Source organism: Theropithecus gelada, chromosome 5, assembly GCF_003255815.1.
Source record: "Theropithecus gelada isolate Dixy chromosome 5, Tgel_1.0, whole genome shotgun sequence".
Classification (NCBI taxonomy): Eukaryota; Metazoa; Chordata; class Mammalia; order Primates; family Cercopithecidae; genus Theropithecus; species Theropithecus gelada.
The window spans coordinates 136298350-136324878 of NC_037672.1; the positions used below are offsets into that span (position 1 = coordinate 136298350).

Sequence of the window (26529 nt, forward strand, 5' to 3'; positions counted from 1 at the left end):
AACACGGCTGGCAGAATGATCCAATGATCCTTCAAAAATGCAACCTCTCTGTTTAGCCTTTCAGTGAGTCTCTAGGATGAAAGTCCAAACTCCTCTCAAACCCGTCACCTTAGGTTCTTGCCCACAGCTTCCACCTCATCTGCTGCCACTCCCTATGGATATCCCACACTCAATCCTTATCAAATGGTAGTACTTGCTGTTCCTGGAACACGCCTTCTTTCCTCACCTTAGTGTTCTTTCTCTGTGGATATCCTCTGTGATATCTTTCCACTTGATAGTCACTTTGTTCAAAACGCCTCTCCTGACTTCTCTAGGCAATTAGTTATTTCTGTCACAGGTGTTGGAGCCAGAGCAACTCCATTTTGAATACAGGCTGAGACCTACTGGGCTGTATTGCCAGGTTAGGTATTCCTAGTCACAGGATGAGTCAGGAGGTCAGCACAAGATATAGATCATAAAGACTCAGCTGATGAAACAGCATGTGATAAAGAAACCAGCTGGCCAGGCACGGTGGCTGAGCGGACAGATCACGAGGTCAGTAGTTCGAGACCATCCTGGCCAACATGGAGAAACTCAGTCTCTACTAAAAAATATACCGGCCGGGCACGGTGGCTCACGCCTGTAATCCCAGCACTTTGGGAGGCTGAGGCGGGTGGATCACGAGGTCAGGAGTTCAAGACCAGCCTGGCCAAGATGCTGAAACCCCCCCACTACCAAAAATATAAAAAAATTAGCCGGGCGTGGTGATGGGCGCTTGTAATCCCAGCTACTCAGGAGACTGTGGCAGATAATTGCTTGAACCCGTGAGGCGGAGGTTGCAGTGAGCCGAGATCTCCCCACCGCACTCCAGCGACACAGCGAGACTCACGACACAGCGAGACTCCGTCTCAAAAAAGAAAGAAAAAAAAAAACAAATTTAGCCGGGTGTGGTGGCATGCGCCTATAGTCCTAACTACTCGGGAGGCTGAGGCAGGAGAATCACTGGAACCTGGGAGGCGGAGGTTGCAGTGAGTCAAGACCGTGCCATTGCACTCCAGCCTGGGTGACAAAGCGAGACTCCATCTCAAAAGAAAAAAAAAAAAAAGAAACCAGCCAAAACCCACAACAACCAAGATGGTGATGAAGGTGACCTCTAGCTGTTCTGTTTATTGTACACTAATTATAATGCATTAGCATGATAAAAGACACTCCCACCAGTGCCATGACCGTTTACAAACGTCACAGCAACATCCAGGAGTTATCCTATGTAGTCTAAAAGGTGGAGAAATCCTCAGTCCTGGGAAATCCTTGCCCCTTTCCTGGAAAATTTTCGAATAACCCTCTCCATAGTTAGCATGTAATCAAGAAATAGCCATAAAAATAGCCAACAAGGCTGGGCGCAGTGGCTCACGCCTGCAATCCCAGCACTTTGGGAGGCAGATGGATCACTTGAGATCATGAGTTTGAGACCAGCCTGGCCTACATGGCGAAACACCATCTCTACTAAAAATAAAAATTAAAAAATTAACTGGGTGCGGTGGCACACGTCTGTAATCCCAGCTACTCCGTGGGCTGAGGGAGGAGAATCGCTTGAACCCGGGAGGTGGAGGTTGCAGTGAGCCGAGATCACACCACTGCACTCCAGCCTGGGCGACAGCGAGACTTCAGCTCAATTAACAAAAAAAAGAAAAAGAAAAAGAAAAAGCCATCAGTAGCCCTCAGTGCTGCTCTGCCTATGGAGTAACCATTCTTTTATTTCTTTACTTCTCTAATAAACTTGGTTTCACTTTATGGGCTTGTCCTGAATTCTTTCTTGTGCAAGATCCAAGAACCCTCTTTTGGGGTCTGGATTGTGACCCTTTCCAGTAACATTTCCTCTTCTCTGTTCCCACAATACTTTGTCCATATAGTGATTCTGTATTTATTAGTAGATAATTACAAATATTTTTGTTTATACAATGCCTTACCCCCTAAACTGTCAATAGATTTTGTTCAATTTATTTTTATATGCTCTAATATAGAGCCTGGCACATAATGTATATTCAACAAATGTTAACTGAATAAATTTTCAAGGGAATAAGTTTTAATTTCTATCTTTCTGATTGCTTAGTGTTTAATATATTATAAAAAATATTATTCAGGCCGAGCACGGTGGCTTATGCCTGTAATCCCAGCACTTTGGGAGACTGAGGCAAGGGGATCACCTGAGGTCAGGAGTTTGAGACCAGCCTGGCCAATATCATGAAACCCTGTCTCTACTAAAAAATACAAAAATTAGCCGGGCATGGTGGCACGCGCCTGTAGCCAGAGCTACTTGGGAGGCTGAGGGAGGAGAATGGCTGGAACCCAGGAGGCGGAAGTTGCAGTGAGCCGTGATCATGCCACTGCACTCCAGCCTGGGCAACAGAGCAAGACTCCGTCTCGAATAAATAAACAAATAAAAATAAAAACTATGATGCACTTTCAGGATAGCATGCTCTTTGGATCTCTTTAAATAGTGACAGTTTATATTTGAACAGTATCTTTCATTTTTCAAAGCACTTTCCCCCAACATTTTATTATGAAAATCTCCAAATATACGGAGGAAAAATAATGGTAAGTGAACACTCGTGTCGTGACTCAGAAACCGATACCCCAAAATGTGGGGCTTTGACATGTTGAATGGAAGCCTCAAGGTCTCTCTGACCTCACTGCCCTGCACCATCTCTCCCAAAGCACAGGATGAAGTTGAAGTTCCTTTATCTGGCTACGATCCAGACCCACCAAAAGGAACAATTGTTTTTTCTTCCCCTCTCTGTAAGACCAAAAATGTAACCACCCGAAAAGACCCTTTCACAAGATAATGTGCAAGTTCATCCCTGTGCCCTGATCCATTCACTTTCCCTAGTCATCCCCTCAACACAATGCCTCTGCTCCTCTCTCCCCAAGTCTGTTTGCCAGGATGGTAGACAAGCTTCTGAACCCCGTCGGGCATGTGTTTCTCCCTGTGCACACGTTAATAAATGCATATGCCTTCTCTCCCATTAATCTGCCTTTTGTGAGATGATTTTTCAGTGAACTTCAGAGGGCAAAGGGAACATTTTTCCCATGGTCCCTATACCCATATATACCCACTACCTAGATTCAAAATCAACACTTTGCTATATTTGCAAAACACTTTTCATAGGCTAATTTTATTATCATCTTAAAAAAAATTTTCTTTTTACAAGTACTACTCCTTGTGGAGCAGGGCTACCCCGTAGGCAGTGTGCTCAGAGTAGCTTATTATCACCTTTTACTTCACCTAATGACTAAGGTGTGATTCTATGTTTTATAGATAAGGAAACTGAAATTGAGGCTTTAATGACTTCCAAGGAGCTTATCTGCCAGAAGTTGTAATCAACTTGTGCCAGTTGATCTGTCCACACCCTCTAGGAGTTAGACACCTCTAGGTCTGAAAAATATTTAGAATATTCCTGTGATGAAAAGTTTGCAATTCCACAACACAGGGGAATCAGCAAAATCATGGGAAAACCAACAGAATACATTTCTAACTCATGAATCATTCAGAGAAGAATCCAGTCTTGGGTTTTCCCTCCCCCTCATCCCATTTCTATTCCTGATTAGTCATCATTTCCTGCCCAGCCTATCTGAGATGTTTCTTCCATCCTTTCTTTTCCAGTAACAGTAACCTGATGCAGGTCTACAGTATCTGTTATCTCAGCTGATTTCCTTTCTGCCTTTTCATGAACCAGAGACATGTGATTTCCAATTAAAGCACAGCCCTGACCACATCCTTGCCCAGCTTACAAAACGTCAACGGCTCGAAGCTATCTACAGAGTTAAGCCTACTATAATCCCCCTCCTTCTACACTACAACCTATCCACGCATCTGTCCTCTTACTCCTTAGCTTCCATCTTACATGAATGACTAAGAGTTGTTTCCCCAAATACACCCTTATTTACTTTTTTCATTTATAATTCACCACCGCCCCCACCAAAGTTTCACGTGGGTAAATTCTAGACCTTCACGTCATAGGCCAACTCAAATGCCAATCCTTCTAATGTACCTTCTAGAGATCCCGGGCCTGTTGTCATCTCTATCGCCAATCTTTGGCATCTTGTGGCACTAATCTCAGTCTACCTTGTAGAGCTTTCTGGTCTGATTTCCCTTGCCACCTTCTTCTGCTCCCTTTGCCTAAGTGTAACACCTCTGAGGAAAGGGACGCTGTTTTAATCACCGTCGCCTCGCACATAGTCGGTGCTTTATTGTGCTTAATGTCGTTTAACGCAACACATCCTGCCGAGGGGGTCGGAGGCGGACGACTTTTGCTGTATCCACACAGACCCGCGCATGCACACACGGACGCCGTCTGCAACTCTGACAGACACGTGTCCCCTGGGCCACAGCCCTGGAACTGTCTCGGGATTCCCAGCCTGTGGGCGTTTCCATGCTGGCCAGCGGAAGGGGACGCTTTTTGCTTCAGAACTGCTTCAACGGATACCTCTTACTTTAGACCGCCTACAGATTCTACCCGATAAATCAGCCTAAGCTCTGCTTCCTTTTAAAACAGGATTACGCCGGGTCGAGGGAGCCCGGCGTGGCCGCGCAGTGGCCGGGTCCTGCGGATCCCCCTCCACCTCCCACTTGGTAGCGCCCGCTTTGTCAGCGCGCAGCGCTAGCCGAGCGGCCTGAAGCTCTTCGCCAGGTCTCACAGCAGACGGTGCCGACGCAGCGCTCTGGCGCCTCCCTCTCCGGCTCTGCTGCCCGGGATTTCCCCAGGACCTGCGCCGCGCGAGAAGGGGCCTGGGAGCATCCGCCCAGACTGCTCGGACAGTCGGCTCGACTCGCTGCCCTCGGCCCCAGCCGGGCTCCGCGTTGGTGGCGGCGGTGCCCGGCATGTTTCATAGTCCGCGGCGACTCTGCTCGGCCCTGCTGCAGAGGGACGCGCCCGGCCTGCGCCGCCTGCCCGCCCCAGGGCTGCGCCGCCCGTTTTCCCCGCCGGCGTCTGCTCCCAGGCCCGCATCCCCCAGGCTGCTGGCGGCGGCCTCGGGCGCCGCGAGGTCGTGTTCCCGAACAGGTGAGTGCACCCCATTTCTGGGCGGAGAACGCCACGGCCGCCAACGCTCGGCCGCCACCTGGAGACAGCGCGGAATGAATGGGAAGCCCGGGGCTGCAGTTCGTGGGATCTGGCCTGAAACCTTCCCGGAGCAACCTTCTCTGTTCCCTTTTTCCTCTTTCCCTGTCCCCCGACTTGCCTGGGGCTTGCATCAAAGCTGGTAAGAAATGGGAGACTGTATTCAGGTTCTCGCTTGACCCTTGGAGGCCGTGCTTTCAGAATTTCTTGCTCTTGACCTACGTTAAATTTCCCCCTTCCGAGGCTACGAGTTACTATTTTGGTTACACTTTTTATTGCACGGAAATTAACGGAAATTTTTATGGAAAAAATCTAAATGATGCTTATTTGTTCATATGGCTTTCGTGGTCTAGATATTAAGTTTTTTTAAGTCGTGATAACACATTGATTCATTTAACGTTTCTTTTTCTTTCTTTCTTTTTTTTTTGTTTTGAGACGGAGTCTCACTCTGTCACCCAGGCTGGAGTGCAGTGGCAGGATACCGGCTCACCGCAACCTCCGCCTCCCGGGTTCAAGCGATTCTCCTGCCTCAGCCTCCCGACTAGCTGGGATTACAGGCGCCCGCCACCACGCCTAGCTAATTTTTGTATATTTAGTAGAGACGGGGTTTCACCATTTTGGCCAGGCTGGTCTTGAACTCCTGACCTCGTGATCCACTCACCTCAGCCTCCCAAAGTGCTGGGATTACAGGCGCGAGCCATCGCACCCGGTCATTTTACGTTTCTTTGGATTTTTTTTTTCTTTTTTGGAGACTTCAACTCTTAATACTTAACATAATTTTGTGTCCTGTGTACCTAAGATCTTGTAAAAGTGAGGCCTTAGTTTCACCAACAGCTGTTTTTATACATCATAGTAATTACCCTTTTTTTTTTCCCTTTTTAGCCACCTCTGTTTCTGCCTGGGCACACATTACCGTGGCCACAAATTACATACAAATTAATTATACTTTTAACATTGATAAATTTTTTCTTTCAAAACTAGGCAATACGTAGCATTTTTTTTTTTTTTCCGAGAGGGAATTTTGCTCTTGTTGCCCAGGCTGGAGTGAAATGGTGCGATCTTGGCTCACCGCAACCTCCGTCTCCGGGTTCAAGCAATTCTCCTGCCTAAGCCTCCCGAGTAACTGGGATTACAGGCATGCGCCACCACGCCTGGCTAATTTTTGTGTTTTTAGTAGAGATGGGGTTTCTCCATGTTGGTCAGGCTGGCCTCGAACTCCCGAACCCAGGTGATCCGCCCGCTTCCGCCTTCCAAAGTGCTGGGATTACAAGCGTGAGCCACCGCGCCCGGCCTATAAAGTTTTAAAAATAGGCCGGGCGCGGTGGCTCACGCCTGTGATCCAGCACCGTGGGAGGCCGAGGCGGCTGGATCACCTGAGGTCAGGAGTTCGTGACCATCCTGGCCAACGGGTGTGGGCGTGGTGGCACTCGCCTGTAATATCCCAGCTAAGAGGCTGAGGCAGGAGAATCGCTTAAACCCGGGAGGCAGAGGTTGCAGTGAACCTCTGGAGATCGCACCATTGCACTCCAGCCTTGGCGACAAGAGTGAAACTCCGTCTCAAAATAAAATTAATAAAAATTTAAAAATGCATATATATATAAAACGATTATCTGGAATGTGATTGAAGCCAGTACTTTAAACTCTATTTGCATTGCCGGCGGATGTTTAGATATTTCCCAAACTAGTATCAAACTCCTGGCCTCAGGCTATCCTCAGACTCTGGAGTAGCGGAGATTTGCAGGTGGAAGCCAACCACGCCCAACTTAGTTGTAAAATTAGGATGTTGAATTGGTTGCTGGATACTCTGAACTATATTGTTCCTTAGAATAAACTTGACAGTTAGATTCCCCACCCCCACCCCTAGTTTCGTAGGAATGTGGCACATTGTGAAATAACTGCCAGAATGGGTATACCACCTGATAACTTTTTTCTTGCTGGAAATTTTAAGAACTACATTGTAAGGTTTGAGGTAGGAAAAGTAAAAGAAAACGAGATGATGTCTTTTGTACCAGCTTTTATCTTAAATTCCCTCAGTCTCAGAGACAGGGTTAGTAGGTGCCTCCTCGTGGGAATACAGTTAGCTTGTGTAAAACAGATAGAGATGGCTGTGTTATCTGAGCAATTACTGTTATCTGAGTAATAAATATCAGGTCAGATTGGAATGTTGGGCTTTTGACTCAAGAAAGTGTTTAATGAACTTCTTTTTTTTTTTGTTTTGTTTTGTTTTGTTTTGTTTTTTTTTGAGACGGAGTCTCGCTCTGTCGCCCGGGCTGGAGTGCAGTGGCCGGATCTCAGCTCACTGCAAGCTCCGCCTCCCGGGTTCACGCCATTCTCCGGCCTCAGCCTCCTGAGTAGCTGGGACTACAGACGCCCGCCACCTCGCCCGGCTAGTTTTTTTTGTATTTCTTAATAGAGACGGGGTTTCACCATGTTAGCCAGGATGGTCTCGATCTCCTGACCTCGTGATCCGCCCGTCTCGGCCTCCCAAAGTGCTGGGATTACAGGCTTGAGCCACCGCGCCCGGCCAATGAACTTCTTTTAAGAAATCTCCTGAAACCCCCTAGTTTTACAGATTAGGAAATTGAAGGACTTTATGGTACTTAAACTTTTGTAGGCAGTTACTGTAAAGTCTAGACATTTTTCCTGTATCATGCAGTTTTAACTTCGGCTTGTTGGAAGAAACATGTGCATGCATTGATTCATTCATTGCTTGTTCACTCATTCCAGATCTTTACAGAATGTCTTACACAATGTAGGTGCTTTATTATAGGAGCTAAAAAGAACATGAGCTTTTTAGTCAGTCCCTAAGGAGTTTACTGCCCAGTAAGAGATGAGATTTGCACAAAGAAATGGCTGTTTAATGAAATGAAACACCTTTTATTCTCTGGACTTGGAAATGGCACAAGGGTGCAGGAAAGCAGGAAGTCCCTTTTAGGCTTCTAGAAGTGGATGGCATTTCAGCTGGCTCTTGAAGCATGGTTAGTATTGGAAGAGATTACTATAAAGCATTTTGTTTGGAAAAAGCAGGCATAAATGCAGAAAGGCATGAGACACAGATGAGGAAGGGTGAGAGAAGAGGCACTTTGCAAAATGGACATTGTTTTCCAAAGAGCCTCAGAGCCAGCACTAAGTACTTTTTAATTTTAATTTTAATTTTTTTTGAGACAAGGTCTCGCACTGTTGCCCAGGCTGGAGTGTAGTGGCACCACCTCTGCTCACTGCAAACTCCACCTCCCAGGCTCAAGCAATTCTCCTGTCTCAGCCTCCGGAGTAGCTGTGACTACAGACACACCACTGTGCTGGGCTAATTTTTGTATTTTTAGTAGGAACGGGATTTCAACACGTTGCCTAGGCTCTCTCATCAGCTCTGGTGATCCACCTGCCTTTGCCTTCCAAAGTGCTGGGATGACAGGCATGAGCCACTGCGCCCAGCCTATTAAGTGCATTTTTAAAATGCAGATTCTTAGATCCTACTATAGACCTATTAAGTCTGAGTCATTCTTGATGGGCCCTGGATTCCACATAACCAAATGAAATGACAAAAAGAATAACTCCAGATTGTTATTCTATGCCCTCAAATTTGGACATCTGGCACCCATATGTGAGAGAGACATTTAAGGAGCCGAAAACTCCTCTCCACTCCTGAGCCTTTTGATGGGGAGTGGTGAGTCCCAACACCTGTCCACATTTGCTAGTCAGTTCCTGCATAACTTAATGCCCCTTGGCAGTTGGTGGTTATTGGGAAGATAAGTACAGTCCCTTTGGAGTTATCAGATTCCAGGTTTTTAGAATTAAAAGGTGACCTTGGGGATGATCTCGGTGTTTGGCTTTCTTTTCGCAAGGATAGCAGCCCCCATAAGAAGTAGCAGTTGCCACAGTTACTGTACTGGATGAAACAAACGCAGTTGGAAGTCATCCGTGGGTTTATAAATGCTATCCTCCACATCCCTCCTCAGAGAATGAAGAGTTGGCTGAGCTACTGTTCTCTACCATTAGAACATTTGCTTTTTTCATGGTACAATTTTAAAGGCAAATGCCACCAACTCATTTGAGAAGGCAGCTTTATTTAATATGTCCTTTAACTATGTGAGTAAACTGCTGATGAGAGAAGAAATGGGAAAGCTTGTAATTATCAAGCTGCTATGGAATAAATTGCTTTCCTTGTGGGAAAACTAATGTATGATTTTTCTGTTAGGATTCAATGGCAACAGTTTAAATACGGTGAACTGGGGTTCTTTGGGATTAATAACCATGGCTCCAGATTCACATTCCACACACTTAACATTTGCAGATCATTTAACCTTGCTTGCTGTCTCAACACTAGACTTTACTTAGAACAAATAAGATGAATTGATAGCAATTTATCCACAAGCTTTATTGAACAGTACATGTAAAATGCGACATGACTAATTGCAGCGGGAGTTGGAAGAGAAATCGGTGTGGCTGAATTTGTCAAGAAACGCTTTGCTTTGAATTAGGTGAAAAAGGAGGGTGCTTTGGAAGGGGACAGGTTGCAGGGTGAGGGGGCTAGGCAGAGAAGACCACACACTGCCTGGAAGAAGGTGGAGCATGCAGGAGCTGTGGCAGGCATCTTAGGAAAAGAGGTATAATCAGAATCCTTTGGGACACTTGTTAAAATGCAGATTTCTGGTCTTTCACCCATCTTGAATCAGTTTCCTGTGGAGAAGTCTGGTGGAGTGCATATTTAACAAGTGCCCCAGGGGATTCTTCCAAAAAGATTAGGGAGTATTCGTGAGCTCTGCCCCTCCTTTCCCCAAAGGTACTTATTCCTGGAAAGCTTGAGAAGCTCTGGAGAGGATTCTGGAAGAGCCTGAAGACCTTTGGCTGGGCACAGTGGTTCATGCCTGTAATCCCAGCACTTTGGGAGGCTGAGGCACGGATCACTTGAAATCAGGCGTTCAAGACCAGCCTGGGCAACATGGTGAAACCCTGTCTGTACTAAAATTAAAAAAAAAAAAAAAAAAGTGCACACCTGTACATCCCAGCTGCTTGGGAAGCTGAGGCAGGAGAATCACTTGAACCCGGGAGGTGGTGGTGTCAGTGAGCCGAGATTGCACCATTGCACTCCAGCCTGGGTGATAGAGTAGGAGCAATACTCTGTCTCTAAAAAAAAGAATCTTTGAGCTTGGGGCCTAAGGCAATTCAAGGGACCCCTGAGCAAGAACATTGACCCCCAACAAAAGCAGCTTTAAAACAAATTTGTATATTTTGTCGAGATGGTTTTGCCATGTTGCCCCAGCTGGTCTCAATCCTGAGCTCAAACAATCCTCCCACCTCAGCCTCCCAAAAGTACTGGGATTACAGGCATGAGCCATCACGCCCTGCCAAAAGCAGCTTTTAAGAAAGGGAAGAAATTCCAGGGCGAGGCACAGTGGCTCACGCCTGTAATCCCAGCACTTTGGGAGGCCAAGGCAGGTGAATCACCTGAGGTCGGGAGTTAGAGACCAGCCTGACCAACATGGACAAACCCTATCTCTACTAAAAATACAAAATAAGCCGAGCGTGGTGGCGCATGCCTGTAATCCCAGCTCCTCAGGAGGCTGAGACAGGAGAATTGCTTGAACCCGGTGGAGGTTGTGGTGAGCCGAGATCGCGAGATCGCGCGTTGCACTCCAGCTTGGGCGGTAAGTGTGAAACTCCATCTCAAAAAAAAAAAAAAAAAAAGAAAAGGGAAGAAATTTGCATATTAATGAAAAGTTCAGTGAGAGGAAACTTGAGACTGACATTATAATGGGAGTGTATCCATGTAGTCGTATAACTTATAGAGTGGGATAATCAAGGAGGTTTCTATAATGTTTACTAAAAGGGAGGCAATGGTGTTCTGGCTTCTTGGAGTTAGGAAGGGAGATACAGCATCTGTATTTGCTGTCAGGAGTCACTGGTGACTAATCAGAGTTTATAGGGCTTTGATAGCCACTTAAGTGGTGGTTATACTTCAGTAAATATTTAGAAATTTGAAGGACAGTGTGCACGGGTGTTTAGCCTCATAGTAAACCTGTTTGGACTTTCGTGGAAAGCAGCTAAGATACTTTTTATTTATCGTTATTCTTAGAATGGGAGAAAATCAGCCTTCCCACGGAGGGAGTGAGACCTCAAGTGAAAACCTTAGCTGTCCTCTGGCCCTATGTGGCCTCAAAGCAGCACTTGAATCATATATTAATACTTAGCAAGAATTCCGTGTCAGCGATGTGGGCAACAGTGCCCAGGGGAAGGAAGGCTAAACAAAATTGGTACCATCCAATTTGAATGTCCCTATAACCATTTTTTTCTCCTTCCAGTATAGACAAAAAATGCATGGGCCCCATTCAGATCTTCTGGATTTTAATATCTCCAAGTGGGGCCTGAGCATCTGCTGATTCTGACATAGGCCCCGGGTAGACACCAGCCATATACTGAAAACACAGGCGGGCCAGGCGCGGTGGCTCAAGCCTGTAATCCCAGCACTTTGGGAGGCCGAGGCGGGTGGATCACGAGGTCAGGAGATCGAGACCATCCTGGCTAACATGGTGAAACCCCGTCTCTACTAAAAATACAAAAAACTAGCCGGGCGTGGTGGCGGGCGCCTGTAGTCCCAGCTACTCGGAGGCTGAGGCGGGAGAATGGCGTGAACCCGGGAGGCGGAGCTTGCAGTGAGCCGAGATCTCGCCACCGCACTCCAGCCTGGGCGACAGAGCGAGACTCCGTCTCAAAAAAAAAAAAAAAAAAAAAGAAAACACAGGCGGACACCTGAGGAGGCTCGTTTTACTAAATGTTTAGAAGCCTGTTCTAAGTTTCTCAATGCATTGATGCGATTCTCCTGTCTTCAAAAGTTAGAGACCACTGTTGGATTGTGGAGAATTGTGCAGAAAGGAACATTTTTATTTTATTTATTGTAGAGACGGGGTCTCACTGTGTTGCCCAGGCTGCTCTTGAGCTCTTGGCAAGTCCATGAAAATAAGTGCTTAGAAGTTATGATGCCGGCTGGGTACAGTGGCTCACGTCAGCACTTTGGGAGGCCAAGGAGAGGGGGGATCACTTGAGGTTAGGAGTTCGAGACCAGCCTGGGCAACATGGCAAAACCCTGTCTTTATGTAAAAATTAGCCAGATGTTAGTGGTTTGTGCCTGTAATCCCAGCTACTCGGGAGGCTGAGGCAGGAGAATTGCTTGAACCCGGGAGGTGAGGTTGCAGCGAGCTGAGATTGCACCACTACACTCCAGCCTGGGCAACTGCGAGACTCCATCTAAAAAAAAAAAAAAAAGTTCTGACGCATCCGAAGTGACAATCAGAATTGTTCTGGAAGGATATCTGGGAAGTTTCTTGGTCTTGTTGCATCCTCTCCAGCTGTCTTCCTTTCCCTTTTCTATCTTTCCTCCAACTCTTGAGGTTCCAGTACCTAAACTCAGTTTGCCGGTCTGCAAATATGCTTGTAAGTCCAAATATCTTGTCTAGTACAGGGTACAAAGTAAGTTACACTGCAGATTCTAATAATACCTGGGATATAATACTTTTCTATTTCCTCTTGTGTGTTTTGCTTTTATGGATGCTAACTATCATTGAAGTTCTGCTGAAGGAAAATGTTTATCTTTCAAATCTTGTAGGTCAAATAGACTCACTGAGACTTATTTCTAGAATTAGTTTCTCTTTCAGGTGGTTCTGAAATTATGTTTGGAAATAGTTTTATGACAGTGTTTTTAATCTGATTTTTAAATTTTAATTTAATATTATTTTATTTTTTGAGATAGAGTCTTGCTCTGTTGCCCAAGCTGGAGTGCAATGGCGCAATCTCTGTTCACTGCAACCTCCGTCTCCTGGGTTCAAGCAATTCTCCTGCCTCAGCCTCCTGAGTAGCTGGGGATTACAGGCGCCTGCCACCACGCCCAGCTAGTCTTTTGTATTTTTAGTAGAGACTTAGGGTTTTGCCATGTTGGTCAGGCTTGTCTCGAACTCCTGACCTCAGGTGATCTGCCTACCTCGGCATTACAGGCGTGAGCCACCACGCCTGGCTTTGCCTCTGAACTTTTAAAGACCATTGTGAGTACTGATTATCTGTAGAGGCTTACAAGATGTCCTTATCTTTGGTATTCAAAAGTCCCATCAGGATAAATGTCTCAGCATCTGATGCGCCCATGCAATCGAAATGCGTGCCTTAGCACGTGAAAAGTTAGTATCATTTCTCGGGTTATTTTGTCCACTGTATTGTCTCTTGTTCTCAGGTTCTTGAACTCTTGTTAGATTGTTGGCCATGTGGATCTATCCTCCGTGTCTATTCATCCTTTTTTTTTTTAAAATTATTTTAGAGATAGTCTCCACTTTGTCACCCAGGCTGGAGTGCACTGGTGTGATCATAGCTCACTGTAACCTCTAACTCCTGGGCTCAAGTGATCCTCCCACCTCAGCCTCTGGAGTAGCTGGGACTATAGGTGTGCTCCACCGTGTCTACCTACTTTTATTTTTTTGTAGAGACAGGAGTCTCAGCTCAGACTGGTCTCAAACTCCTGGGCTCAAGCAGTCCTTCTGCCTCTGCCTCCCAAAGCACTGGATTACAAGCATGAGGCACCAAGCCAGGCCTCCATTCATGTTTTAGTGTTTTTATCTCTTCTCTGTTTCATGAGATTTTCTGAAAATTTTTGTTCTGCAGTCATTTTAAATTCCTAGACATTTCTAGTTGTTTAATTGCTCCTTTTTTTCATAGAAGCCTGTTCTTTTTTAAATATATCAAGATGTGTGTGCCTGTTTCTCCTTTAGGCCTCTTTCCTGGAGAGGAGGGGAGTTTGCCTGTTGTTTTGTTTGTTTGTTTTTTGAGATGGCGTCTCTCTTTGTCACTCAGGCTGGAGTGCTGTACCGTGATCTCCGCTCACTGCAGCCTCCATCAACCCGGTTCAAGCACTCCTCCCACCCCAGCCTCCCAAGTAGCTGGCACCACAGGCATGCACCACCATACCTGGCCCAATAATACAACAGTTACTGTATTTTTAGTAAAGACAGGTTTTCCCCATGTAGGCCAGGCTGGTCTCAACTGCTGAGCTCAAGTTATCCGCCCATCTCAGCATCCCAAAATACTGGGATTACAGGTGTGAGCCACCGTGCCCAGCCAGTTCGCATGTTCTGAATGGAAAGGTAATCTGGAGAGTGGGCAGCCAGGCTTCCTTGTTGAATGCATGAGAGGGAGCAGGCTAGCAACTACTGCCTTTGCCAAAGAAAGGAGGGTTTCCTTCTGTGTTCTTCAGTCCAACCCCTCCCCCGCTTTTTAAGACTGTCCTAGAGGTTCAGAGTTAGCTCCTGATCTGGTCTGCTTCTCTTTCAGGTCCATTCACCCTTGCAAGCCATTCTAAAGCTATCGCTCATTTGCTTTGGAGTATTCTTTGGTTCGATGGAGCATGCGAAAGCCACCCTTCCCAGCTTTGTGAGAGAGGGGACGCGTGTAACTAGTGCCACTGTTCACTTTCATTCTTGAATTGCCCTAACAGTTACCCCCTCAGCCTCTCCTGCCCTTTCTATTTGTTGATTCAGCCTGGAGTTTCTTCAAGGTGCTCTTGGGAAAACCACATTTACCTTTGGTAACTTGTACTGCCCCTTCCTTCACTCTGGTTTTTGTTAATTCAACCTTGTTTCTGTCTTTTTGGAATTCCTCCAAGTTTTTGCTCCATTGATGTCATGCATCCCTTCTTGTTTTCCAGTGTTATTGATGCATTCTTTAAAAAATTTTAAATAGGCTGGGCGTAGTGGCTCACACCTGTAATCCCAGCACTTTGGGAGGTTGAGGCGGGCAGATCGCCTGAGGTTGGGAGTTCTAGACCAGCCTGGCCAGGATGGTGAAACCCTGTCTCTACTAAAAATTAGCCGGGCATGGTGGCAGGTGCCTGTAATCCCAGCAGCTACTCATGAGGCCGAGGGAGGAGAATTGCTTGAACCCAGGAGGCAGAGGTTTCAGTGAGCTGAGATGGTGCCATTGCACTCCAGCCTGGGCAACAGAGTGAGACTCCGTCTCAAAAAAAAAAAAAAAAAAAAAAAATTAAGTATAGGTACTTTATTTCTTCAAGATCTTAGGAAGGAGAGAAAGTAAATGTATTTTGCTCTCTTGGCCTAGAACCAACCTGCCCAATTATATGCAACATATTCTTTTTTTTTTTTTTATATGTGCCTTAATTATTCAAGCAGTGCTCTGGGAATTTGTATATGAAAATTGTTTCCCCTCCTTTTTAAGTGACTAAAAATCTTTTATTGGTTTTATGATATATATACAAATGGACTAGTGGTGAGCATAGCTGCCTTCCAAATGGACTATACAATTTTATTTTTTATTTATTTTTTTGATGGAGTCTTGCTCTGTCACCCAGGCTGGATGGAGTACAGTGGCGCACAATCTCTGCTCACTGCAACCTCCGCCTCCCAGGTTCAAGTGATTCTCCTGCCTTAGCCTCCCAAGTAGCTGGGATTACAGGCATGCGCTACCGCGCCCAGCTAATTTTGTATTTTTAGTAGAGATGGGGTTTCACCATGTTGGTCAGGCTGGTCCTGAACTTCTGACCTCTGATGATCCGCCCATCCCAGCCTCCCAAAGTGCTGGGATCACAGGCGTGAGCCACCGTGCCTGGCCAATTCTTTTAGGGATGGGGTCTCTCTATGTAGCCCAGGCTGAACTCAAACCCCTGGGTTTAAGGGATCTTCCTGCCTCAGCCTCCCGAGTAGCTGAGACTATAGGCATGTGTCACCATGTTTGGCTCATTGTTTAAAAATTTTTATACTTTTTTATTTTATTTATTTATTTTTTTGAGATGGAGTTTCACTCTTGTCACCCAGGTTGGAGTGCAGTGGCATGATCTTGGCTCACTGCAGACTCCACCTCCTGGGTTCAAGTTATTCTCCTGCCTCAGCCTCCCAAGTATCTGGGATTACAGGTGCCCACCACCACACCTGACTAAATTTTGTATTTTTAGTGGAGATGGGGTTTTTTGCCCTGTTGGCCAGGCTGGTCTTGAATTCCTGACCTCAGGTGATCTGCCCACCTCAGCCTCCCAAAGTGTTGGAATTACAGGTGGGAGCCACCATGCCTGACCTTTTTTTTTTTTTTTTAATGAGACAGGGTCTTCCTCTGTCACCCAGACTGGAGTACAGTGGCGCAGAGACAGCTCACTGCAGGCTCAACCTCCTGGGCTCACGCAGTCCTCCTGCCTCAGCCTCCCAAGTAGCTGGGACCACAGGCGCATGCCACCATGCCTGGCTAAAGGCTCATTTTAATATAATGTAGAGCAGAGGTTGGCAAACTTTTTCCATAAAGAGCCAGCTAGTAAATATTTTAGACTTTCTGGGCCATATATCTGTCGCAGCTACTAAGCTCTGCGGTTATAGTGTGAAAGCAGCTGTAGACAGTACAATATGTAAACTTTATGATACTAAAATTTGAATTTCGTATCATTTTCACATGTCATGACATATTACTGTTCTTAAGGTTCCCCCCGCCCAACCATTTAAAAGTACAAAAGCCTTTCCTAGCTTGCAGGCAGCACAAAGACAGGACGCTGCCAGAGTTAGCTCATGGGTCACAGTCGGTAGATCCTGATCTAGAGAGGGCTCTGTACAGTCAGCAGAAAGCTCCTCATAGTTTCATATTTCCACTCACAACTGTAAAAACACGTCATTTTTCCAAGTGTCCCAGAAATGTTAGTGATGGGGGATCACCAGATTTTTAGGTTTTGCCTTTTCACGTTTGTATTTCAGAGGAATGTGCTAGAAAAGCCCAGCTCGTGGAAATGATTTGTCAGCCAATAGACAATTGAGCACCAATCGAACATGTTAAACTAAGCATTTATCATGGAGGGATTTCCTTCTCCTTAGAGAGCTTTTCCATATGAGTCTGTCATGGCTGAAGGTATGGCTCAGTCTTGTCTGGATGACGCTTCAGCTTTCTTGTCTGGTCTGTGACTGCCTCCTGGCAAAGAGAGGTTGTTTGAATTGTCACGCTCAGTCTAGGTGCTTGTATTTTTAGACACGTTAGGTTGGGAGTTCTGACCTTCACTTGATCTCTCTGGTAATGCCATGCGGGTCGTGACACTGCTTTGTACACTCTGTGCTGTGCCAGTATGTGTGCTGTGATGACTGTGACGTCGACAGATGGAGGAGGTGGAACTTGACCTCTGTGTCTTCCTGGTGTGAAGAATGGGCTGCTGTGTCTGTCCGGGGCCAGGCAGGACAGCTGCATCGCAGTTACCCTGACGCGGTATCAGCATGGCTGGAGATGCTGACGAGCAGCAGTCCAAGGTGCAGGTAACTTTCTCCAGGGCCAGCCCCCTTACTAGTTGTGCAATCTAGAGAAAGCTCTGCAGTTACCTGATCCATGCCTGGAAAGTGGTGAATATGATACCCACTTCACCAGATTTGAGACAGAATAATGAAAATAGTTGGAAGCAGTCTGGCACATTATCTCCAATGTTAATAATAGTCTCTTTTTTTTTTTTTTTTTTTGAGACAGAGTTTTGCTCTGTCGCCCAGGCTGGAGTGCAGTGGTGCAATCTTGGCTCACTGCAACCTCCTCCCGGGTTCAAGCAATTCTCCTGTCTCAGCCTCCCGAGTAGCTGAGATTACAGGCACCCACCACCATGCCCAGCTAATTTTTGTATTTTTGATAGAGACGGAGTTTCACCATGTTGGTCAGTCTGGTCTCAAACTCCTGACCTCAAGTGATCCACCCACCTTGGCCTCCCAAAGTGCCAGGATTACAGGCATGAGCCACCACGCCCAGCTGAATAATAGCCTTCTCTTTATGCCTAGGAAAAAAGTGAGTTTTCCAGAATGAAACAGAATAGCTAACATTTAGCTAATCACTTAGGATGTGCCAAGTACCTCTAGTTTAACTCGATCCTCACACTAACCAAATAAAGTAGGTTACACTTATCCATATGAAGAAGATAATGAAGAAGCAGAGAGGTAAATAAGTTATCCAGGATCCTATTAGTAAAAAGTGGAGCCACGATTTGAATTCAGACAGCCTAACTTGAGTCCTTGCTTTAAGACTTGTCTCTGCTGAACCACAGGCTGAACTTCCTGGGGAGAGCTGAGGCTTCAGCTATAAGGCTCAGTACTCGAGGCAGGCCTGTCACATTTAGTCAGTGGCACTCAGTAACAGACTGGGAGCCTGGTCAGTCACTAACTAAAATATTTGATTTCTACCACACAGTAATATCTTCTTACCTTGGCACTTAGTTTATTTTTATTTTAAATTTAATAGCAGTGGGGTCTCACTACATTGCCCAGGCTGGTCTCAAGTTCTTGGGCTCAAGCGATCCTTCTGCCTAAATTGGCACTTAAAATCCAGTCTCTAGGATCTGGAAATTCATGTCATAAAAGCCCACATCATGTAAAATTTGAAGGTAACTGCATTCATTTGCCAGGTGGACCTTCAGGGGACATGTCACACTGTTTGAGTTTTGCTTTTCTTGCTGATGGGTGCACACCAAAGTTTCACAAAAATTTAGAAAGATAGTTACTTTTTTTTTTTTTTTTTTTTAAACAGTCTTGCTTCTGTCGTACAGGCTGGAGTGCAGTGGCGCAATCTTTGCTCACTGCAACCTCTGCCTCCCAGGTTCAAGCGATTCTTATGAACCTCAGCCTCCTGAGTAGCTGGGATTACAGGCACCTGCCACCAAGCCCAGCTAATTTTTTTGTATTTTTAGTAGAGACGGTGTTGTTGGCCATGTTGGCCAGGCTGGTCTCCTGACCTCAGGTGATCCACCTGCTTTGCCCTTCCACAGTGCTGAGATTACAGGCGTGAGCCACCACGCCTGGCCTAGAGTTACATTTAATGGTAACTTAGGACCTCATTTACACTTCTGAACCTTAGTGTTCTTATCTATAAAGTGGTGTAAATAATGACCAATGGGTTCTTGAGCAGGTAACTGGTTACAGCAATTAAAAATGCTTGGTATACCACAAAATGCTCCACCAATAAAAGGTGGTCCTCCATCAGTGTTTGACAGAATTTCTTGGTACTTTGCTGTCACTTGCCATCTTTTATTAATTGTTTAAATCACTGGACTGGATCCTGGGGGAAATGGTAAATAAGGGAAACAGCCCCTGCCCTTGGGAGGCTTAAAGTCTCATGAGTAAAGGACAGAGGTCGTAGTTCAAATATCCAAGGGTACCCTAAGTAGGGGAAAAATGGGCCAGGAATAAGAAAAGGAGAGCCATTGGTTGATCCATAGAGCTAGGCCTGTTTGCTGTGAATCTTTGTTGATTCCTTCTATATATATTAAATAAATATATTGTATATCCAACATCCAGGCTGCTTTAAAGTTGGTGGTTATCTTCTGTGAATTCTCGTTTGTATTGAAGATAGCCAGGTATTCTGGAACCTACTCTAAGAAGGCTAATGCAAATCAGCTGCTAAATTAGCTTAGTTTTGTGTTCAACACGCATGGCCAGTAGATGGCAGCATTGGATTGCTGTTTCAGGGATGCCTTCCTGTGCCGTTGATGGCTTAGTTTTTGTGTTGTGTGTGCTTCAAGGTTTCCTCGGGCGGAGGCTGATCAACTTCCATAGCTTCCCAGGTGCGTACTCAAGATAATCCTGGCTGTTGCTTGGTTTTTAATTAGCGTTTTTGCCAGGCCACCGTTTCAAGATACTAAACGTAAACTGTGAGAGAAGTAATTAGACGCTGAATGGTTTGGGCAAAGCCTAGAACAGGCAGTTGCTGGGCAGCCCGAGGAAGGAACCCTGTGTGGAGCTGTGGGGAGCGGTCGGCCCTGAGTGATTCCTGAGTGCTGTTAGGAGTGCTTGGAACGGTGGGCCCAGTCAGTTTGGGCCTTGACTGTTGGGGTCGTCATCCAGCATTCTAATTATTAATGTGAAGGTGTTTAATTGCAGCCCGACCGTTTTCCTTATGGTCAGCACTCTTGAATTGTGATCTGCCTGATTGCCTTAGAAGTGTGTAGTAATTGGTAGTATTAAGGGTGTACATATATTCAAATATATTTGTGATTAGCCCACTTGTGGGTTTTTTTTTTTTTTAGAGGAAGTCTTGCTCTTGTCGCCCAGGCTGGACTGCAGTGGTCCGATCTTGGCTTATTGCAACCTCCACCTTCCAGGTTCAAGCGATTCTCCTGCCTCAGCCTCCCAAGTAGCTAGGAGTACAGGCACCTGCCATCATGCCTGGCTAATTTTTATATTTTTAGTAGAGATGGGGTTTCACCATGTTGGTCAGGCTGGTCTCGAACTCCTGACTTCAGGTGATCCACCTACCTTGGCCTCCCAAAGTGCTGGGATTACAGGTGTGAGCTACCGTGCCCAGCCTCCCACTTGTGTTTTTTAGGAAAGTACAGGTATTACCAAATGGGAGTTCACATACTACTACTGTATTTCAGAAATCTAAATAATCTGAATTCTCTGGCAGTTCTTTAAAGGCTGTTTATAAAGGTAAGAAGAGTTATATTATGATTATTATTATTATTATTTTGAGGCAGAGTCTCGCTCTGTCGCCCAGTTCACTGCAAGCTCCGCCTCCCGGGTTTACGCCATTCTCCTGCCTCAGCCTCCCAAGTAGCTGGGACTACAGGCGCCCGCCACCTCGCCTGGCTAGTTTTTTGTATTTTTTAGTAGAGACAGGGTTTCACCGTGTTCGCCAGGATGGTCTCTATCTCCTGACCTCGTGATCCGCCCGTCTCGGCCTCCCAGAGTGCTGGGATTACAGGCTTGAGCCACCGCGCCCAGCCGAAGAGTTATATTCTTATACAGTAAAATAGCAGTGAGGTCTTAATAATAGTGGTACAAGGAATTAAGACATCCAGTTCTAAACGTATGTAAAAATGTGCTTAAAGAATTAATCGGTGGCAGGGGATGGGGTGATGTTGCTAAATGGACACTAGGCAGAAGAGATAAAGCTATTTTGATGTGCCTGTTAACTTTATGAATTCTGTAATTTGTGTTGCATTGAGAACGGTGGCTGGCCCATTGCAGTGGCTCACACCCAATCCCAACACCTTGGGAGGCTGAGGTGGAAAGATCACTGAAGGCCAGGAGTTTGAAGCCAGTCTGGGCAACTTAGTGAGATCTCGTCCCTATTTTTTAAAATTCTTTTTTAATAAAAAAATGAAAGGAAAATTACTGTGTCTGTGAAAAGTGAATTGTGAGCAGAAGCCAAATATGTGTGGAATCAAATCCAAAATTTCCAAACACATAAAATTAGACCCGAAGCCAATTTGAGTGCCAAATAGAGTTCAGCAGAGGTTTTGTCAAGATTTGGTACTTTTCAGTGTCTTAATTGCCACGTGGGTGAATTATTGGTGCTGTCTAGCCTTAGGAAATAAGCTTTGAATATTGAGCTATTATGAATGTTTGAAAATCTTTTTAAAGTCCTGAATAGCAACTCCTATTAAGGCATAAAACTTAAGTAGATGGTTTGAAATCCTGGAAATCAACATGTATTTATGTATGAAAGGAATTTTTTTTTTTAATGGTTGATACTCAAAAATTAAAAAGTGAATGTGCATTAGCTGAGTGTGGTGGCGTGCACCTGTAGTCCCAGCTACTTGGGAGGCTGAGGCTGGAGAATTGCTTGAACCTGGGAGGCGGAGGTTGCAGTGAGCCAAGATCGTGCCACTGCACTCCAGCCAGGGCAACAGAGCAAGACTCCGTCTCCAAAACAAAAAGAAAGTGAATGTGGCCAGGTGTGGTGGCTCACACCTGTAATCCCAGCACTTTGGGAGGCCAAGGTGGGTGGATCACTTGAGGTCAGGAGTTCAAGACCAGCTTAGCCAACATGGTAAAACCCCATCTCTACTAAATAAATAAAAATTAGCCAGGTGTGGTGGCGTGCCACTGTAATCGCAGCTACTCAGGAGACTGAGGCAGGAGAATCGCTTGAACTGGGTGAGGGGCAGAGGTTGCAGTGAGCTGAGACTGCGCCACTGCACTCCAGCCTGGGCGACAGAGTGAGACTCCATCTCAAAAACGTTGAATGTTAGGCCGGGTATGGTGGCTAATGCCTGTAATCCCAACGCTTTGAGAGGCTGAGCTGAGAGGATTGCTTGAAGCCAAGAGTTCAAGACCAGCCTGGAAACAAAGTGATACCCCTGTCTCTACAAAAAAAAAAAAAAATTTAAATTAGCCGGGGTTGGTGGCATATACCTCTAATCCCTGCTGCTTAGGCTGAGGCAGGAGGTTTGCTTGAGCCCAGAAGTTAGAGGATGCAGAGAGCTGTGACGGCACCACTGCGCTGCAGCTCCAGCTTGGGCAATGGAGTGAGACCCTATCTCCAAAAAAAAAACGAAGGGAATGTTAAGTTGTTTTTTAAAGTAGGTGAGAAACAATGAGACTTGTTACTCAGTTATTCTCTCATTTTGTTTTTTGTTTTGTTTATTTGTTTTTTTGAGAGATGGAGTGCAGTGGTGCAATCATGGTTCACTGCAACCTCCACCTCCCGGGCTCAGGTGATCCTCCTGCCCTAGCCACAGGCACATGCCACCATGCCCAGCTAATTTTTTCTTTTTTTAATTACATCTAGAAAAGGATCTCTCTATGTTGCCCAGACTACTCTCAAACTCCTGGATTTAAATGATCCACCCACCTCAGCCTCCCAAAGTGCTAGGATTACAGACTATTCCCTCATTTGAAATTGACATAGTAAGAGTATCTGCTTCCTAGGATTGTGATGAGAACTGAAAATATAGTTAAAGTTCAGGAGGTTGGGAAGTTCAGTCAAAGGGCTGGCATCTGGTAAGGGCCTTGTTGCTGTGTCATGCCATGGCCGAAGGTAGAAGGGCAAGAGAGGGCTGAACTCGCCCTTTTATAAGAAACCCCCCACCCCTGCAACAGCACTGTGTCTCCCCCACCACCATATTGGTATTAAGCCATTGATGAGAGCCATGCCTTCATGACCAGACACCTCCCATTGCCCAGCTCCCAACACTGCTGCTTTGGGGATCAAGTTTCTAATACATGACCTTTGGGGCACATGCATTCAAACCATAATAAAGTGAGGAGAAGAGAAAGGTGCCCCTCAATCTTCAGTCTTCTTTAGTTTACAAATTTAAATACGTAGACTTACTACATTATAGTCCCTAGGTAGTTCTTAGTAAGCCTTAGCACTTAGTGCCATAAGTATAAAAATAATATGTAAAGTCTATCTAGTATTTACTTTGTTATTAATTCCCTAGCCCTGGTTTGTTTGCTGTGTTGTTGTTGTTGTGACAGGGTCTTGCTGTGTCACCCAGGCTGGAGTGCAGTGGCGTGTTCACAGTTCACTGCAGCTTCAAACACCTGGGCTCAAGTGATCCTCCCTCCTCAGCCCCTCAAGAAGCTGGGACTACAGGCACATGCCACCACACCCAGCTAATTTTTGTGTTTTTTGTGGAGACACAAAAAACATGTTCATCATGTTGCCTAGGCTGGTCTCAAAGTCCTCGGCTCAAGTGATCTGCCCACCTCAGCCTCCCAGAGTGCTGGGATTACAGGCGTGAGCCACTTTGCGCGGCTCACGTTCTCCTACTTCTCTGGCCATGTCATTTCATGTTGCTTTTGCAGATTTCCCAGATCTCAATCCTTTGATCTCCTTTCTAACTCAATTCAGTCTTTTCTGTACATTAATATCTCTCAATGTTTGTTTCCAGTTTGTAACTCTCTCCTGAATGCCAGTCATCTAATTGTTGGACTCCTATTTTCTGTAAACCGTGTCAAGTCTTCCTAACCACTGTAGTTGGCAACTCTATCCTTCTGGTCGCTCAGCTGGAAACTGTGGACACTTTTTTGTTTTTTTTTTTTGTTTTTTTTTTTTGAGGCGGAGTCTCGCTCTGTGGCCCAGGCTGGAGTGCAGTGGCCGGATCTCAGCTCACTGCAAGCTCCGCCTCCTGGGTTTACGCCATTCTCCTGCCTCAGCCTCCTGAGTAGCTGGGACTACAGGCGCCCGCCACCTCGCCCGGCTAGTTTTTTGTATTTTTAGTAGAGACGGGGTTTCACCGTGTTAGCCAGGATGGTTTTTTGTTTTTTGTTTTTTTTAAGAGATACATAGGGTCTCGCTCTGTCACCCAGGCTGGAGTGCCGTGGCATGATCACAGCTCATTGCAGCCTCGATCTCCTGGGCTCAAGCAACCCAGTTCAGCCTCCCGAATAGCTGGGACTACCGATGCACACCACTACACCTGGTTAATTTGTTTTTGTTCTGTTTTGTTTTGTTGTAGAGACAGGGGCTGCCGATGTTGCCCAGTCTGGTCTCGAACTCCTGACCCTAAGTGATCCTCCTGCCTTGGCCTCCCAAGGCAGTGTTTTGATTACAGGCATGAGCCACCACACCCAGCTTTCAGGCTCCTTTTTGACTGCTCTGTCACAAATCACATCCAAGTTATCAAAACTTTTTGGATCCAACTTTAGATTTATTGAGAATCCAACCACTTTCACTGCTGCCCCCCAGTTCACCCCTGCTATCTCTTGCCTAGATTATTGTACATTTCCTCAAATGAGTTTCGTCCTGTCTGCCCTATGTTCCTGTAGTGTAGTGTATTTTAAATATATCAACCAGTGATATTTTAAAAATGTCAATCAGATTCTCCTCTTGAGTAGAATTCTCCAGCTGCTTCCATCTCTGTTAAAGGCCAGAGTCTTTAGATAGACCAGCAAGGCCCTACCCGATCTGCTCCCTCTCACTGCTTTTTCTCTGACCTCATCTCCTTTTATTCAGACTGTTCACGCCACTGTAGTCCCCTCTGTTTATCAAGCTTGCTACACATGTTCCTCAGGGATTTTCACTTGCTGTTCCCTCTGCTTGGAATGTTCTATCAGGTCTCCAGTGAGGCTATTTCCTTACCCCTTCCCAGTGTCTGCTCAAATTCCATCTTTTTGCGAGGCCTCCATAAGCATCACATATCCAATAACAGCTCCCTGCCCACAAGCATTCCCTATTCCACCTTTTCCCTTTATTTTTCTCCAAAGCACTTTTTGTTATATGACAGACTACACACAGATATATATATGTGTTTGTATACAGGGTCTTGTTTGTCTCTTCCCACTACAAAGAACAGAAGCTCCATGAGGGCAGAGATACTCATCTGTTTTGCTCAGTGATATCTCTCCAGGGTAGTGTCTGGTACACAATAGGCACTCAAACTTTTTTTTTTTTTTTCTAGAGAGATATTTAATTTTTTTTCTCTAGAGAGACAGAGTCTTACTATGTTGCCCAGGCTGGCCTCCAACTCCTGGCCTCAAGTGAGCCTCCTGCCTCAGCCTCCTGAGTAGCTGGAATTATAAGTGTGAGCCACTGTGCCTGGTTCCAACTCAAAGATTTGACAAAAAAATGAATGAACAGCCATTTGTGTCCGTGGTTTGAGTGGGGCAGAAGATGAGAGTGGCCACCCATGGTGGGCCAAGTGGTATACTTGTCACAAATTAGAGTTTCATATCTAAATCCTATTTTTTCAAAGTCCTTTTTCTGATTAGTCTTATCCATCCTGATTGTTTTAACTTTTATTATACCCTAGTGATTCTGCATAGTTAGCACCCAGTTTTTCTGTCATGAATTCTTGAGTATTAATCTTTCCCCAAATACTTGCTAATTTTTTGAGGGAAAATATCAGCACATATTTTATTGGCATAACTCAAATTGCAGGGAGCACAGAACAGCCTGACACAAGGGAGTCCCTCAGTAAGCTGTCTAGAACAAGGGTGGATGAGTGGAAATGTCTTTCAGGACCATCTGTATCTCTGTCCTAACTTCATGATCATTATGCAACAGACTAATGTTTCCCAGGTACTTAGTATTAGAGGGCTTGTCCTGTGTCATGTTGTGGTTAAATACTCTGGCAGGCAGTGTTGCATCAGTCCACCTTGGGGAATATCTTCGGGTTTCCTGTAAGGTCTAAGGGGGCAGAGACAAGACTGTAGTAAACACTTCCTAATGATTCCTCTCTACCTAGTCTCTTATTCAAAATGTAGCCTAATAATATCTTTCTCAGATGAATCAATCTACTGCGAAACAAGGGCAAAAGGGTTATGCCAATAAAACTTGAAAGGCAAATTGCAGTGTATTATTCCATATATGAGTAGTGTTATCACACCTGACAAGAATTATTCATTGTTTTTGAAATACGAGAATAGAAATTCTGAATGAAACATCTTTTTAAATAATAATAATTATTTTTTTATTTTTGTAGAGACAGGGTCTCACTGTATTGTCCAGGCTGGTCTCGAACTCCTGGACTCCAGGGAACCTCCCGCCTCAGCCTCCGAAAGTGCTAGGATTACAGGTGTGAGCCACCCCGCCTGGCCCAACTTTTATTAATAGGAAGATATGTGTCTCATATCCTCAACAGTAGGGATGAGGAACATAGATTTGAAGAGTTTTCCCTGTTCTAACCCAGATGCCTTTTCCACCTGATCTTGGAAAATTAAGATCACGTAAGCCCTCATTTTAAAGAGAAGTAAGCAGATCTTGGCTGGGTGTGGTGGTGTGC

At 45.5% G+C, this 26529-nt stretch overlaps 1 protein-coding gene across 1 annotated transcript in view; it reads left to right on the forward strand.

Annotated features, from left to right (window-relative positions):
• The first annotated feature begins 4378 nt into the window (after window positions 1–4378).
• The window catches only part of NOCT (nocturnin), a 32591-nt gene continuing 10440 nt past the window's right edge, over window positions 4379–26529 (forward strand). The window contains exon 1 of the mRNA XM_025385747.1: window positions 4379–5039. Coding sequence (XP_025241532.1) covers window positions 4859–5039 — 181 coding nt within the window. The 5' untranslated portion in view covers window positions 4379–4858. The remainder of the gene's footprint in view (window positions 5040–26529) is intronic.